We start from the raw sequence: 17,431 nt of genomic DNA, 5'->3' as shown, positions 1-17,431 counted from the left end.
CCTGTTACAGTAAATATGTTGATTTACTCAGTTAAACTTCTGCACTGCTCGGGTGTCAGGGCCGGTGCACACACACAGTGCAGTAAAGAAAAACAGTAAAGAAAAACTGCTTCACATATTTCTAGTTATTTTTCTCCATTTTTGAAGGATTTTGAAGATTGAAGAAAGTATTTATATTTTAAATACAGTTACACCCTGTTTATAACAAAATAAAGCTCACAACAGCTAAAAACTCAATAATACCTCACTGGAAATACAGCTTTAGGGTTAGGGTTAATTATTTTAATTCAGCTTCTTCAACAGTTTGCTATGAGCTGGACCAGCGCACTGTGGTCGTGTAAAACTGAAAACAAAACAGTTGAAACTAGAATGGCACTCTGTAGAGCGCGTACCCCCACAAAGGCCCAACAGTCTCCCTGTGAAACCACATTTAAATTTAATAGATCTTGATTTTTATCTGGATCTGCACCAAATTGCACACACTTTTGAATATCAGTCCCCTAAACATGCCAGATTTTTGTCATCAACATCAATCATTTTTTATTATTTTAAATATTCTCTGGGAAATCAGCGAGAATGTTGAAAAAGGTCTACAGACTGCATTTGAGTCTCCAGCAATGGTTGATGTTGACACTTGTTTCCCTCAGCCTCTGTCACATTCTCACTTCGCCAGACGGGCTTCACGAAATGAAACTTATTTTTGGTTGGGGTTTTTTTGTGCTTATTTGGATTTTGTGTTGGAGTCTGTGTTGCACTGGAGGCTGGTTGTTTTTGTTGACATCAGCTGGCTCCACTTGTAAGCTACAGTAATGTTGTGCTGTATGGCAGTGGTAAGATGTACTGAGGCGAAGAACTCTTGGGCGAGCATATACGTCACATGATTGGATTTTCCTGGAAACTGTACATAGAAATCACTCCACAGGCTGTTATAAGCAAACAAAATAGTCATAAGATCTGATTAAGATCTGACATAAGATTTTCTTAGGTTACATTACAATCTGTTCACGCACCGGCAAACAAAGGCTTAAAACTGACTCCAATTGCTTCACGTTCATACATGGAGTACTTTTCAGAAAAGATACACAAATATTATAAACTGTTTACTAGAACCACCCAGTGCTCCTCTCACAGCTCCTTTTCTAATCGCTCTCTTTCTTTCTCTCTCTCCCTCCCTGCGGGGTTCATCCGGTGTCAAGCTGCGAACGGAGACGAGGATGACAGGAAGGCCATCTGTGCTAAGCTCTGTCATACCCTGTCTGTGTTTACATCTTCGCACAACACGTACCCACATGCAAATGTAGGCATGCACAGGCATCAGCACACAAGCGTAAATGCACCCAAACACAAGCAAACACAGCAGAATAATAATGTGTGATATCAGTGATGCAAGCTATTGACCAGTTTGAAGTAGTCTAAAGAAATAACGGCTTTTTAATTAAATAAAATTCCAGGAATCTAAATTAGAATTTGATGAAATAGAGGGACTGATGAGCAGAAATCAGACATCAAAAGATCTTAGGCCCACAGAAATTCTTTCCAACACAACCCAACCATAAGAAAACAATGACAATATGATCTCAGGGATTATAATTGTGACATTTAAAATACATTTAAAAGAACAACACTTTTTTATCAATGCTTCTTTACAAGCGGCAAATGACAGAAGGCACGTTATCCGCACAATATTTACACAGAAGCAAACCATGGAGATGAACTACTGTGTCCGGTCAAGCTATTTGTTGTCGACTGTATCGGCTGCTGCTGTGCCATTCCGGCAGTCAAGGTCAATTTCCAGCAGCCATTCAGCAGCGTGTAATTACCTCCACACCTGCTCACCAAACCACCACAACATGGCTGTGTGCTCAGTTAACTGAATTAGACCTGACTCCACTCGTCCCCATAAACAACATCGGAGTGTGAAGCATATGCTTAGCTATAGGAGAGAGCCATATATGATTGTAAATAGCCCACATGTGGATTCAAAGCAGATGTTGGTGTTAATACATGAATTAATGCTTTAAAGATTAAATGTGAAAACCTCAGATCAGTGAGAGGAAAGCATCTGCTGATACAGACAGTTGGCAGTTCTCAATTGCCTGAGTGAAGATACAATATTTGATTATCAGTTACATTTTCTAAAACTTATCAATTGGTTTAAAAATACTGGGTCCTAGCATGAGATTACATTGCAATAGGCTAAACAGTGTCCTGTAGAGGGTCTCCATTGTGAATGACTTTACTCTTTAGGTCACAGTGTAATGGATGCGAAAGGAGGATAAGCTGTGTGCTGCTTCATTTGCATGGTGCAGCTCATGCAGAAAGTCCCAACAGCCGCCTGCAGCTGTAGAGCTGATGTCATGTCATGAGAACCGACATGTGAACCTCTCTCTTATCGCCTCCTCTCCAGCCCTGTTCCGACCTGGTATTAACGTGCGTCTCCAGTGATCTGATCACAAGTGGACAGCTTTACATGCGTTAGTTCACACCCGGCATTAGAATGCGTCTCCACCTCCAGATGTGTCCCTGTTGACTATTTGAAATGGGACCTCATCAATCTATATGCAAATAAGCATGTACCAAATAATGTTGTTTTCAGCCAGTTTGACAATAACAGTCGGGTCCTTTGTCAATGGGTTTGTTAGTGTATGTGAGAGAGGGAGGACAAAAGAAAGTAGAGCCTGGGGCTGAATGAATCAATACACTGTGTGCAGCTATACAATGAAATATTTTTTTACCTATTTGAACAAATATGTTTTTAAATCAATACGTAGTGGTTAGTGTTGTTGCGATATTGTAGCAGTGGTCACAAATAAATGTTGAAAAAATACTTTCAGTTCATGGTGAAACAGTTCAGAGGACGTCAGCTGACTAGGCAGAGTTCACACTGATATGGCCAAATGTGTCCCAGACCACCTCAGAATGTGGTCTGTGTGATCGGCTCTCTTTGGGTGTGTTCACACTTACAGAGCTGTCCGCTTTTGATCGGGTCATCAGAGACAGAGGTCTGAAAAGGGCCTCGAGTCAGTATGGAACTCCGTAATGTCATCTCTCTTGAGTGAGATTTAACTTTAGAGTTTGATGAGACACAGGAAGTATTTAGAAATAACGCTAATTTTGTCACTGTGACATCCTGTTTGATGTAAGAAGATGACTGACTGATCCTCTTGCTGTTTGACAATTATGAATCTAAAAGGACATAAACCTATCTGAGTTAATGTGCTTTCAGATTAGTTGAAGAGTTTTATGCTCTATTGATAACTGAGAAAAGCAGTTGGCTTTCAATTTGGTTAGAACAACATTTGCTTGCTGTTTAGGCAATGTAGTGTATGGAAGACATAGGGACAACATATGGTAATGCCATCTGTGAGCTTTATAGTTTATCATTAGTTTTAACAAACCATCTGTGACTTGATTCTGATTTGATCCCAAAGGACTTTGGGAAAGGCCAATGCTCTTTCACTTGGAAAAAACGGGTATGAGGTAATAAATGCAAATCTCTCATTTAATCGTTACAGAGAATCACAAACATCAGGTCAAATATGGTCACAAAGATCAACCCTGCAAACTTCATGATCCTCTATAGAATTTCGGTGTTTCTGTCCCTTCTGCTTAAATCATGACAGAATATCTCTCCCACTTCGCATTACACATTTTCCAGTAACGCAAGCGAAGCGCTGACAGCTGCACCCAGATGATCTCTTGAGCTCCCAAACACTACATCTAATTGCCATCGAGTCCAATTCCCAATGCGTGCGGTTGATAAGCATCACTTCAGCAAGCAAATAGACAGACTGCATTATGTAAGCTGATTTCCAATTTTACAAATTCAGCAACACAAATGAAATCTACTCTCAACCATGGGCATTCACTCATTTCTTGTTTTTTTTCCCCCAAGCTTACAAGAAACACTGCGAACAAGTTGAAGACTTGGACCAACAAGGGAGCTTTCACACCTACCTTGGAGTCAAAGGAGTGAAAGATGCCTTGATCCACCGTCCGGACCGACAGACCAAAGTTTGGTCCTGACAAAAGACAAGGTCTCAGTTCGCATCAAACTGACTGATGTTCAGATTGTTTGCAGTGTGAAAACACATTTTGGGGATATTTCTGACTTTCAAGGGCAGGAAGTTGAGACAGCATTAAACATTAGAAGAAGAAAAAGAAGTGGAAGTGGCTGACAAGATTGCTTCTTTGTCACCTCCGACAATATAATATTTGAATGACAAGAACTTTCATTTTGCTGGTAGTAATACCAAAACAGTGGCAACAAAATTAACAAAGTGAACTGGTTCATTTCATTTCATTCATTCATTCAAATGGAATAACTACTTTTTTTCTATGCGCTTTAATAAAAAAGTTTTGCGAAAACTACCCAAATGTAGGTGATGACAACAGAACGTAGGTTTGTCATATACAAAAGACTTTATTCTGCTCCGTAAAATACAATGTCAAATCAAAACTAACTGGATCAAACGAAACAATGGAACGACATAAAGAAAACACAAAGATTAAATGATCCCTTACTGCAGAAATCTTCGCGAATCCCCTCAAACAGCATCTTGACCAAAGTAAACAGTCCAGACATGAAGGGCAAACCTCTTTTCAAACTCCCTTTAGTACAAGAGAACTATGAAGGCGGACCTGAAAACACCTATTAATAGCTCCATGGGGACATGGCTGGACATCAACTGTTTTAACAAGCCTTTGGCTCTTGAGCCCCCATAAATGTTGACATTCCACACACTCATCCAGCATTTACTTTTAAAATAATGTACTACCCACCTTCACAATGTCAATGTTTAGTTCATTTGAGGATAAGAAAGTGACCCTCTAATGAAACTGTGAAAGGCTTTTTCATTTAATCTGGCATAAGCACAGAAAAGTTTCCACGTTTCAACATTATTCTGCAAATAGGCCGTCAACTCTTTAACTTGAATGAGTGAACTCAAGTGATCAGTCACAGTGATGACTACACCCAATACCCCACTTTTCCTCACTATACTCCCAACAAGAAGGATCCATTTGACATGAGCTAAGATTTTTACAGCACAAACTGGCTATAACACGTTTGGATGGCGTTACACCTCAATTATACTTAAAGTGAATGGATTCTTGACATGTCTTCCACACAGAGACAACTCTTTTATTTTAATGACTATTCTCGATCAGCGATCCAGAGGCTTCCTCCCATCTCTTAATCAGGATGGCAGACCATTACAATGTGAATTTCTCCAGAGACAGGGCCACTGTGAGAACTTGCAAGCAGGTAATTTGTGGGCGGCAGCTCCATCTTCCCAAGCGTAGGCCGAGTCGAGCCGTATTATTGCAAATATAATGGGTTGGCAGCCAAGAGCAAGCTTCCAGTTTGTCTCCTATTTTTAACACAGAGGGTTGTAGGTTGTAGAATTGATAGGACGGCATCAGAAATAAGTAAATTTCTTAACATCTACCAGCATTTTGTATTTGACAAAGGCACTTGCACTATTGCTTCTCCAGCAGTAATATGCACGTATGTACTGTGGTTATCCAGGTCAGCTGCCAGATGTTTACAAGTCTGAAATTTCTGAAAAAACAAGGGTCTGACAACAGCTTTCCATTTTTTCTTTAACGCACTATCCATGGATTTCATACACATGCACAGATAACCCAATGAATGAGATGCAACTACACTGACTGTAATTCACTGTAATTCAACTGCAGTTGGAGTCTGAGAAACATCTAAGACTCAGCAAAACCTTTTATCTGTGGTACAAATCAATATTGATGCCATGATTATTAGCAGAAACTGACTTTAAAAGCAGTCAAACATTAATTTTTTACTGCCAATATTTGCCACATTGTGGAATTGGCTTAGTTGTTTTCCATGGGTATGCTTAATGCATCTGTCAAATCGTCTGTAAAAATTATAAATCAAAGAAAAGTACCACAGTCTTTTTAACTCTGCCAAGGAGGTTATGATCTCACCCGTTTCTGTTTATTTGTCACCAAAAAGTACAGAAACAATCTGCACTGAACTTAAACTTTGTGGAGGAATGAGACATGGGCCAGGAAAAAAACCTATTAAATTTTGGTCTAGTTCTCCATCATGTGCAATGAATTTCATTATTTTCCTCTGAAGTCTAGTGTATGTCTCAGCAGAAGTCTCTGTGCTCTCTAAGAGCATTGAACTAATCTGACTTTTTGTCTCCGGGGACCTTTGTTCATCTGCTGATTCTTGTTACCATTCTGATGTGCTCTTTTTCCCCAAGTTCAAAATGTTTACTTCGATGAGTCAGCCGCCTGCCATGACTGAATGAATGAATGTAACGAAGAAGGGAAACCCTGAATTTTATGAAAGCGAGGAAACAATGAGTCACCACTGACCAATACCCATCAGCAAAGTATCAGATTGGTGTATCCATAAAAACTGAATTCCAAGGGTTGATGTCAATACAGATTTTCGCTGTAGTGCATTTCTTTCAATGTTGTGTCATGCAATATGCAGCAGGCTATTTGTTTATTCACTTTACCTGAACCTGTCCAAGGTAATTCAATATTAGACTTGAGACTCACGCCCAAACTGTGTTGCTGCATCTTTTATGCAGGGCTCCTCAACCACAAACTGTTGTTTGTAAGACGTCAGAAGCCAAAAAGGTTGGTTTCATCTTTGGCGTGTTGTATTTCAAAAAGCTTATTTTATGTAAATTTATGATGTGAAATCCTCATCAAAGTACAAAGTAATTAAATCCATTAAAAATGTAGTTGAATAAAATTGATTAAATAAAATTGATTAAAAACTCAAAGTGTCACAATTATGGTAAATACAGAACTTGACATAGTTACAGGGTGAGATCCTGACAGAACATGTTCGGAGGACACGGGCTTCATCTGACTCCGAGCCAGTACCTACAACATGAAAAGGCCAAATTATCTGCTGACACCAAAAATGTGAAATTGGCTGCCCAGCTCATTAAATTGTAGTCCGGGGTTTTCTGAAGTGTTCTGAGGAGCTGCCCCTCCTGGCTGAGTTCACTAAAAAAGTACCATATGTGGAGGATGTGCAAGAATATTGCAAAAGTACCCACCACTGTTTGGCAAAATGTTGTATTTCAAGCTTTATATACAAATTTTAATCAACATTCAGACTGAACACAAGAGGACCTCCCTTTAAGACTATTAACTGCACATGTGAATATATTAATTTAGATGATGAAGAAAAGATAGTCGTCTTTTGCATAATTTAACAGGATATTCACATGGTTATTCATGTTCTTCAAAGATCAGATATTTTACATTATTCATGTTATCATAGTTTATCTGCTCAAAATGTGCTGTTGGATTATGGCTCTAGCAAGTAGGATTTAATAATAGTCATTTGTATTTCGTTCCATTTTCAAAATTAAACTTGGCTGTGACGCATGGGAAAGGGAAAAATAATCAGTTAAATGTGAATTTCAATGTACAATTCTAGATCTAGGACAAAGACTCCAGACTGAGTAATGAGTATTTTTCACCTCATCAACAATCAAAACATTATAGTATCATACACCCGACATCTAGGTCAACTCGTCTGGAATTCCTAGTTCAGAGACTCCCCAGGCTCATCAACCAGGCATGAATAATCCATGTCCAGATTTCAATTAGCCTGCGAGCAAGACTCATCAATATGTGGGTTTGTGTGTGTGTGTGTGCACCAGAAATAACTAACTTTAACACTGATGAGACTGAGACAAATGCTGGGCCTGGAGCAACTGCTCATTTACAGATGTCTATGTTAAGTAAAACCCAAACAGAGTGAGGGAGCCATCTGTGCTGTCTTCCATGTCCCTTTCCCTTTCCTCCTATTGTGACTTCACCTTTACTTAGAGCCGTTGTGCAAAAATGGTCTCCGATCGTTCTCTGATCAAATTAGGCTAAAAATAGCTCCGCTGTTTCGACCATGAGGGAATGGCAAAGAAAATGTCCCTCTTTCTTCTGAGAGCTGCAGCGGCACTGAACCTAATTTATTGAGTTAGATCAGATACTGTACATGTAAATGTTAATATGTACAGTAATCTCTGATGATCTTGTCCTCTAATGTTACTCTTCTATTATTTTAAACATCCTCTATGTCCTCTACTGCCAGATAGGATTTCAGGCAGCCTTTTATTCTCCAAATTAGATCAGATAAGGCTGTTAACCTTGAGTCAAAATTTTGATTAAAAATGGCAAAGACTTGGCAAGCTGCTCCAGTGAAAATGTGTTGATGATCAAGAACTGTGGAAATTATTTTCGCACATCTTTCTTTCATTATATACATGTGATTGATTCAAGCACATGCAGAGCTATTTGAAATGTTTTAGAAAAGGGTTAAGAGACATTATTTGTTGTGAGAGGTATGGGTGGCCCGCGATTGAATAATATCTAATTATTCAAAACATGAGTTATTGATATCACGTTTGAGCTCGGGTCGGTTATCCTGGAAAAGCCAGAAAAACATCATATTTTGAAGAAATGCAACCGATACATCACACCACCTCCCATTAGCCCTCTCGTCAAAGCTATGCCACCAAAACACGGGATCGCACAAAATTCTCTTTCTATCTTAGCGAGAGCAGAGAAACACAGAAACATCTGTGAGTGGCTCGCAGCGCTCCCACTCTCTCCCGTTGACTGTCCATCTGCCTAGAGTTACGAGCCGAAAATCTTTTCTACAAATGAAAATCAAGCAGACTTAGAAACTCACACGTTCTGTCTATGATTTCCTCTGCCGCATTTCTGTATCAGCTGGGGACATACACACAAGCAGCGCAGTTAGAGTGCGTGTGTGTGCTCATGTTGAGTCACAAGTGTTGTATGAGGAAGATGCAAATTTAATTTAATTCAATGTCACTATTAATTATAATGGTAATTTAAAACAGTAATGGGAAAATTTGTTTTTTGAGCATAATTAAGAGAGATTAAGAAAGAGATTAAAATAAAACACAAGATCACAACACCCTAAATCTGATATCCTGACAGCTCCAGTGAGAAGCCATACTGATAAAAAACCTTTATACCCACATCCCTGCAGACAACATCCACCACCTCAAAAGCCCCCATTTAGAGACTTTGTTTTATGTAACTACATATGCATCATTTATATTGAATGCATTTAGACTGGAAAGCATCTTGCCGGGGGAATCTGCTCAATGACCACACAAACCACCGGAGAGAGCACGAGTATTTCACGAATCATTTCCTCCTCTCTGCAATCAATTACTTAATCTTTGTGATAGCAACCATAAAACTTAACTACCCTTCAGCATTTGACATGTCTTTATCGCAGTCTGGAGCGAGTGATGGGCTTCACCTTGATGTGCCGGAGAGACACGTGCTCCTGTACTGGCCTGCTCATACATGCTGTGAAGTACAACCTACATAACGTGACAGGCCGAACACAAACAGGCATAAATACAGACAAATTAGCTGTCAGAAGAGGCATGAATCTCCAGCCTCTATCACTGAGTGATGCATCGGAACACAGGGGAAATGTATAGAGAGAGCGAGGAATTGCTCCGGCAAATCAGATTATGCTGCTGATTTGTGAACGGCGCCACTTGAAAGACAGCTCAGAGGAAAGCTGTTCAATGAACTCTGTGTGTGTGTGTGTGTGTGTGTGTGTGTGTGTGTGTGTGTGTGTGTGTGTGTGTGTACGTATGTTTTGTGTGCACATATGTCATCATCACTGTCAGCAGTTCTCGAGGCTTTATGATCACATGGTCAACGTGTCCACATGTAAACGCACAAGACAAGCACCAGCATTCATGCACCATAATGTAAATAAGACCATGCAGTTTGTTCAGGTTGAACCAAATCAAATAAATAAACACAAAAGCTACATGACCACCACGGTGACTATCTCTAAAAGAACCAAACATAAGAAACATATCAAAGCTCCTTATTTACTGTTCACACTGTACTTGAGTTTTCACCAGCTCTTTGCTATGGCCAAACTTGGGTGTGATGACCTTCACAATGTGCAACTTGTTTGCTTGGACCGAGCCGTGTTACTCCGCAGGATATGGCTGTGGAATGCCATTCGGCGTCCAGGGACAGGGTCAAAGGGTGAACACCTTAAGACTTGCGTAAACAGCTACGTAGGATAAACACTAAAAAACAGCTTGAAGCCTGTTCTTGCTCTCCCTTTCCTTCCATTGTTACATTCGTTGTAAGACACAATCCAAAGCTTTGTGTTTGGACTTGTTGGTGTTTTTTAACTCTCGTCCATTCACAAGACGGCAAAAGAATAATTCTCAAAGTGATGTACAGTAACAGGCCGTACATTCACAAAACTATAAATATGATGCAGTTAACATTCTTTCTTCCCCATATGATTTAGGATTCATTTTAAACCTGCAATGAGCACTGCATCCCTCTGGCATGAGCAGCTTCAAACCGATCTGGAAGTGGAATTGTTTTACAGTCTCACATTCGTGTTAGAAATGTCATCAATTCACCCACTTGCTAGCAGTGAATCTCTGGGCATCATCCTGCTGTATTCTCACGTGGGCTCACTCTGACATTATCCGGACTTATTAGGGGGCTGGCAGGAAAAACTCTCATGTCCGCAGCAACTGACTCGAACATTCACAATCTCACAAACAGCCCCTCCAGATAACTTCAGTAGATTATCCAGAGTGAAAATGAAATTGTCGATACAAGAAACGAAACCTAAGTTTCCTTAAGTTGTGTAAGGTGTCTGGGATAACTGCTGCTTCTTCACACCGAGAGGAGCTTGTTAAGGTGGCTCAGAGACCTTGGTAGGATTCTTTCTGGACACCTCCCTGTGGAAGTATTCCTGGCACTTCCAACTAGGAGACCAGCCCGGTGTGGCCCCTAAACATGCAGGGAGGGATCATACAGTTTACCCCATACCCCAAGAGGAGCAGGAGCAAGGAGGATCTGGGATACTTTGCTTAGCCGGGTGCTACCCACGAACCACATCAAAATAAGTGTCAGAAAATGGGTACGAGATGTCCAGCTCGTCCTTAAGCAGCACACTGGCCAACCCACATTGGACTCATTCAATGCCTACTCCATCAATTACGAAGTGGCTGAACAAGACACAGCTCAGACCCTGAGGGCTTTCCCTGATTACTCACTCCAGGGAGCCCAATCCTCAGAGGGAGGAGTACAGCGAGGTTGACTGGCCCTTTTTGGAGCACATCATTTACACTGAGCAATATAGCTGTGGGAGGAAAGCTGCCACGCCAGAGAAAAGTGAGACAGACATAAGTCCAAATGGCATTTTGACCTGTTTTTGGCCGACATCATGGCGCCCCTGCGAGGGGCGGTTGGAGCTATTTGTATCAACTTGCGCTCTGCACTGTGCGGCGAAAGCCATGATCCTGACTCATTTTGAGCGCTGAGACGATGCGATGCCAAGCCCGGGTGACGTGCCGGGGCCTGAATTGGGTTTGCCCCAACAACTAGCATCGGGACTAGTTCCTGTCATGTGTCATGTTCTCCAAAGCTGCACATTTTCTCAGGCTGCTGGTAATTTCCTGTTAGTGGTGGCATGCTGGGATGATAATCTTCCATCTTCCTCTACTTCCCATTTCCTCACTAATCACTGGAATTTATAATTTTTTCCTGGTCAATGATGCACAACAGATCACAGCATCTATTGTGAAACACTGGTGATTGCATCTAATGAGCTAAAATCAGTTTCACAAATGAATTCCTCGTTTTTTTCTTCTCAGGCAAATACAAACTTGTAAAGCAAATGTCACAACGTGAGGGTGCTGGCGTGAGTGAGGGTTACAATGTGTTGCCGGTCATTTCTTATTTCGTTCTTTCGAGGGAAGTGAGTGGACACCCTGTCATAAACACTACCCATCATTATCACATCACCTCCCACTGGAACCCAAACTTACACTCACCCTTCAATAAGCTGCCCCAACCTTTCACACACACCAACACACAGCGGAGGTGACGCAATCTTAAGGTCAAGCCATCGAGTTACGTCAGACCCATTCAAACTTCTTCTGCTGGACTACAAAATAACGGCAACACCCTAGAGTGGTGGTGGATTTGACCCAGCCACTGTGAAGCTTCGACACCGGGGAACATCCAGGGAACGGAGAGAGGGTTAGTGACTTCTTATAAGTACCTGGGGGTTCACCTGAACAATAAACTGGACTGGACTGATCATGCCACTGCACTTGACAAGAAGAGCCAGAGCAGACTGTATCTACTGAGGAGACTGAGGTCACTGGAGTACAGGGGGCGCTCCTGAAGACCTTTTATGACTCTGTTGCGGCATCAACCATCTTCTTTGGAGTGGTTTGCCGGAGGAGAGGTATCACAGGTCATGCCTTCCTGCTGCTGTCACACTGTACAACCAGCACTGCTCCCTGTAGACTGCATGCACCCTATATCTATCTCATTCAAGGTTTCCAACTAATTCAACTGTGCAATAATCATTTTCTATCTGTGCAACTCCAATATCATATGTGCAATACTGTTTATATTTTGTTGACATTATACATCCGATCTTTTACGGTCCCTTCCTATCCTGAATGTAAACACTTGTTTGTTCTCAGGACTTCTTCGATTACAGAGTTTTGGCCCGACGCCTGGTAATGTCCAAAGGTCACAAATCCACCTGCCAGAAATGAACATGTTGTTACACGAGTTTAATCCTATCACAGAGAGACGGGCACCAACGAATCATGTGCCTGACGTATTTCTACCACGAGCACAGACTTGATTAAGATTGAACACGCCAACAAAAAAAGATATTGCTGTATCTTACCAAAAAAAAACGGGTTGATTAGAGAAAATTATCTCGTGCACGGCTGCAGGAGGTCAAGCGGGTCGTCCACTAACCAGGTCAGAGGGTCGATCCCGGTCTTCCCCTTGGGGAGGAGACTGAACCCAAACTTGCCCCTGACAGCTGCCATCAGTGTATGAGTGATGTACTATGAAGAAAGCTGCACATAGATGCAAAGCTGTAGTGTGACATGCTTTGAGTGATCAGACCATTCCTTCACTTTTCCCTTAATGCTGCTTCAACACTGTGAATCCCCCCCCATCGTAGGACTGATAAAGGACTATCTGATCTGATCTTAGACAGAGATTCCCTTTATTTTTGCAACAAACAAGCCAAACAAAGTAGATCACACAATTCCCCAGGTTGGGCTCAGGGCAGCACCGACCTGGACGCTTGTTGTTATCATCCGCTCGGAGGAAGGCGGCAGTGAATCTGAAAACGGTCAAACCCACCTTCCGTTCTCAGATCAGAGCTGCAGTAAATGGCAGGGGAGTTGGATTAGGGAACCCCTGTACTTTCGACAGCCTAGAAACCAGCTGATCTGCAACATGCATCATAAAAAGCGGAAGCAAACAGCAGCACTGTGGTTACTGTTGGTGTAATGATCATGGATGGGTGGGTCCTTCTGCACAGCTGTTGCAAGTTCTCATGATGTGTTAATACTGCAGAGGGATCTCACACAGCTAATAACAATGATGATGGTGATGGTGATAATGGGGATGTGAGTTAAATGCCCCGGCTCCTACCATCGATGTTCTCCCGGTCGCTGATGTGCTGGAGGTTGCAGCCCGTGTCCTCGCGGCTCAGCTCGGGCTCCGGCCGGTACGTCTCCAGCCTGGAGTGGTTGTTCCTCCGGTGTTTGGGGCTGGACGACACGCAGCAGGAGGTGGTGTTCCCCATGGCGGCGGCGGCGGCTGTGCTCCTCCTCGCCCGGCAGTGTTGTCTTCAAGCCCCCGGGGTGGCTGCGCCGCTAGCGCCGCTATCAAGAGCGTAAAAAACGGGGCGGTAACGCGGTAACACACGGAGCTGGTGCGAACGACGAGCTGCTGTCCCCCCCCCCCCACCCCTGTGCCCGGTGTCCGCGAGCGTTACATGCCCAGCTCCGTGCTCCAAGATGGAGTCATTATTTTTAAAAAACACACACGGGGAGATAAAACGTCAGGCTTCGGCTAATAAGTGGAGGAGCCCACCCGAGCGTCCCCTTCCAAATCTCCAGGCGAGGGCAGGTATCAAGGCTTCGGTCTGTGTGTCGACTCCCCCGCCGTGTAGCTCCGGTGCTCGGCTCCCGGTTTCCCCCTCACAGACACATGGTGGCTGTGGGCGAGCTCACAGAGACACAGGAGGATGAGAGGACATGTTGTTTCAGAGTCAGCGGCAGAAACCTTCTCCTCGGCTACATGGTTGGTTTCTGCTGGGAAAGACTGCTGCTACATCCGCTGCCCTGCTGCGTTCAGGGCCAACACGTAACGTCGGGCTTTCGCAAATAGTTGAGAAATGGTTTCGCACTGTTAAAAAAAAAAACTAGCATTTGATTTGACCAACTAAAGCCCGAATGAAAAAATCAACTACGGTTGGATCAAATAAGATGAGATGTACCTTTATTTATCCTCCGTGGTGGAATCTTGGATTGTGGATCATGGTTTGGGATCGTGATTTTGGAATTTCAGAATTCAGAAGATTTTGGAATTTCAGAATTCACGTGATTTTGGATCATGATTTTGGATCGTGATCGTGGATTATGGTTTTGATCGAGATTTTGGATCATGATTGTGGGCCATGATTTTGGATTGTGATAGTGGATCGTTATTTTGGATCATGATTGGGATCGTAGATTACCATTTTGGATCATGATCGTGGTTTGTGGATTGTGATTGTAGATTGTGATTTTGTATTGAGAACATGGCTTGTGGGAACGGGATTGTGGGTCATGATTGTGGATTATGATCGTGAATTCTGATCATTGGGGTTATTTGCAATAGAAAAATAAAAGTTTCGTAATTGTGCAGTTTAACCAAATTCTTTACAATATACAATATGTACAGCAAGATTATGGATTTCAGTCTTAGCCTGTGGGAGCTGTGGTGTTGTTCAGTCGGATGGCTGATGGCATAAAGGTGCTCCTGAGCTGCCTCAGTTCAGTAGAGAGCGGATGAGAGCGCTTGTCCATGATGGATTATAGTTTACTCTCATCCTCCTCTCTATCACTGCCTGGTTCCATCCTCACCACAGAGCAGGTCCTCCTCACCATCTCGTTCAGTTAAAATATGTTTTGAGAGAATAAAAGACAATAAAAGAAATTTGCCACAGTTTTATTTAAAACTTCTGGACCTTCTGGACCAGGCAACAAAACAAAAGGATATCAATAATTATCAAAATGTGATTTTCATCAAAAGCGATATAACCAAAGTCCATCATACACATCAATATATTGCGTATGCATTGTATAAGCACAGTGAGGAGGTATAACACATATTGTATCTACTTCATTTTTACCCTCTGCTAGTGACTCTGTATTCCTGCATTTCCTTCTTTCTTATACACACTTTACCATACTGAAAGAAAAAGACAGCGTAGGGTGGATTCAGGTAATCTTGGACATTGGTTCATGTGGGACACCTAAGCTTCAGTCTGTTTATTTCCTGTTCCAACAAAATCTAGTTAACATAACTTGTTCTAAAGGTTAGCATGGTTATCATGTGACTGAAATCTCATGACTTCATGGGGGTAGTGTCACAGAAAGGGTCTTGGAATTAAATTACAAGGTCAATGACAGGATTCTCAAATGTCAAGGATATAAATCTGTCATAAACAAGGCAATGTTCCTAAATGTTATCAAATTATGTTTGTGATGTATTCAAGAAGAAATGTTTAAAACATTTTTTAGTTGTTCCACTTAATCAGACATGATTGATAATGTGGGACAGCATGCTTGTAATCGTGTAATCTGGAACATCATTTAAATTCTCTAAATGGGGGGAAATACACATTTAGGGACTTCTTGATGTAATAAATAAAGATAAACTAAAGAGATGTAGCAGATGATTTGCAGTTGTCAGACAGGAGTTAATGGTACATACAGTCAGTCCCTGTCTGTTTAAACTGATTGTCTGGTTAGTTAACTGACACATAATCAGTTTGCTCTCGAGGACAGAGATGATCCAAAAAGCAAAGAAGAGTCTGTCTTGTGTGCAGCCATTGGTTTCACCAAACATGTGGAGTGGACAACGGGGTGAACGATGAGGAGTCTCTCACCTGCAACAACTGTTTGTTTCCTGAGGATACAAAAGTTACTGAATGAATAATCTGTTATTGTTACATTTGCTTGCTGTTGATTGAATTTGAACAGATTTTTAAAAAATGTAAAATACCTTAAAGTGTTTTAATTGAATTTATAGTTTCTTTATTTAGGCTAGGGTTCTTTATAAACAAAATATATGACTTTTATATGTTAATATGGATCAATGTCATTTCTATGAATAATATACATTTTCTTATTTAGCTTTTCAGCGTGTCATTTTTTCATAATGCTTTTTAAACATTTATAATATTGAGCTTGTCATGCATAAATCAAGGTGATTTAGGCTTTTAAGTGTCCCACATTTCAAAGTGACCTGTCACAAATTATCAAAATCAAGCAGAATATTATCTTTTGGCAGACAGAACATTAAAAGCTGTGCCATGTCTCCTCTGAGTATGATATCTCCATTCTGTCTTCTGGTACGGAGAACATCTTAAGGATTACAGAAAGGTATACTATGTTGATCCAATGTGCAACACAGATATCGGAATTACTCGCAGAAGTCAAAATTGCAAAAACGAAATTTCAGTATTCCCCCAATGTAATATTTCCCACAGCACATGAACGCATCTTCCAAACCCACAGCGCTGTGTCTGTGATGGAACAGGTTCCGGTTCAAGTGGGTGTTTACAACTGTGGAAGAAATAGACAGTTAGAACAGTTTGTCAGGGGGGATAATAAATCAAGAAGAAAAACTGTTTTCAATAGATTAGAAGAAAAAACTCTCCAGGATTCAAAAAGGGTTCATGAGGCCCATCAATAAGCTATTATTATTATTATTATTATTTTCTTTATCTACAGTTATTATTACAACAATAAACTAAGAATACATATAGTTTTGTTCTTACTCTAATAGATGGGTTATCACTGATGCTATGTGCTGTAGCAGTGTGTGTGCGTGTGTGTGCGTATGTGTGTGTGTGTGTGTGTGTGTGTGTGGTTGTGGTTGTGTGTGTGGTTGTGTGCGTGTGGAGCTAATTACATGATCTTGACTGATGCCTGACAAATCCATCAGGGGCTTTGCTCTGCCTGTGTCCCAGTAAAATGGCTGCTCTCCGCAGCATTAAGCAGGATTATCAGAGGTCAAGGCAAACAAAGTGCAGACCTGAGGAGCAGCCTAATCCACTCAGATGTTCCCCTGACGTGCCACACAATACACTCACACTGAGGCCTCAGACCAACAGGCTGGAGGATGCATGAGAGGAGATGTGCTCTCTGCATGGTTGCACAGGTTGTTGTACTACAAGATCAGGTGTGGTGCTGTAGCGCAGCCTGCTGGTACTACTGCTTCACTGCATGTAACAGATAGAAGGCCTCTCCAAAACCAAATTTTCAACACATTGCGTTTTGAGTTCTGG

General features: G+C 41.7%; 1 protein-coding gene across 4 annotated transcripts in view; it reads right to left on the bottom strand.

Annotated features, from left to right (window-relative positions):
• ccny (cyclin Y) overlaps positions 1-14,223 on the bottom strand; it is a 39,958-nt gene extending 25,735 nt beyond the window's left edge. For 3 of the 4 annotated variants that reach the window (XM_034572482.1, XM_034572484.1, XM_034572483.1), the window contains exon 1: positions 13,522-14,223. In XM_034572482.1, coding sequence (XP_034428373.1) covers positions 13,522-13,675 — 154 coding nt within the window. In that variant the 5' untranslated portion in view covers positions 13,676-14,223. The remainder of the gene's footprint in view (positions 1-13,521) is intronic. The other variant, XM_034572485.1, reaches the window with a different exon arrangement.
• Positions 14,224-17,431: the final 3,208 nt, after the last annotated feature.

The sequence above is a fragment of the Hippoglossus hippoglossus genome, chromosome 20, assembly GCF_009819705.1.
Source record: "Hippoglossus hippoglossus isolate fHipHip1 chromosome 20, fHipHip1.pri, whole genome shotgun sequence".
Lineage (NCBI taxonomy): Eukaryota > Metazoa > Chordata > Actinopteri > Pleuronectiformes > Pleuronectidae > Hippoglossus > Hippoglossus hippoglossus.
This window is presented reverse-complemented; position numbering and strand designations above follow the sequence as displayed.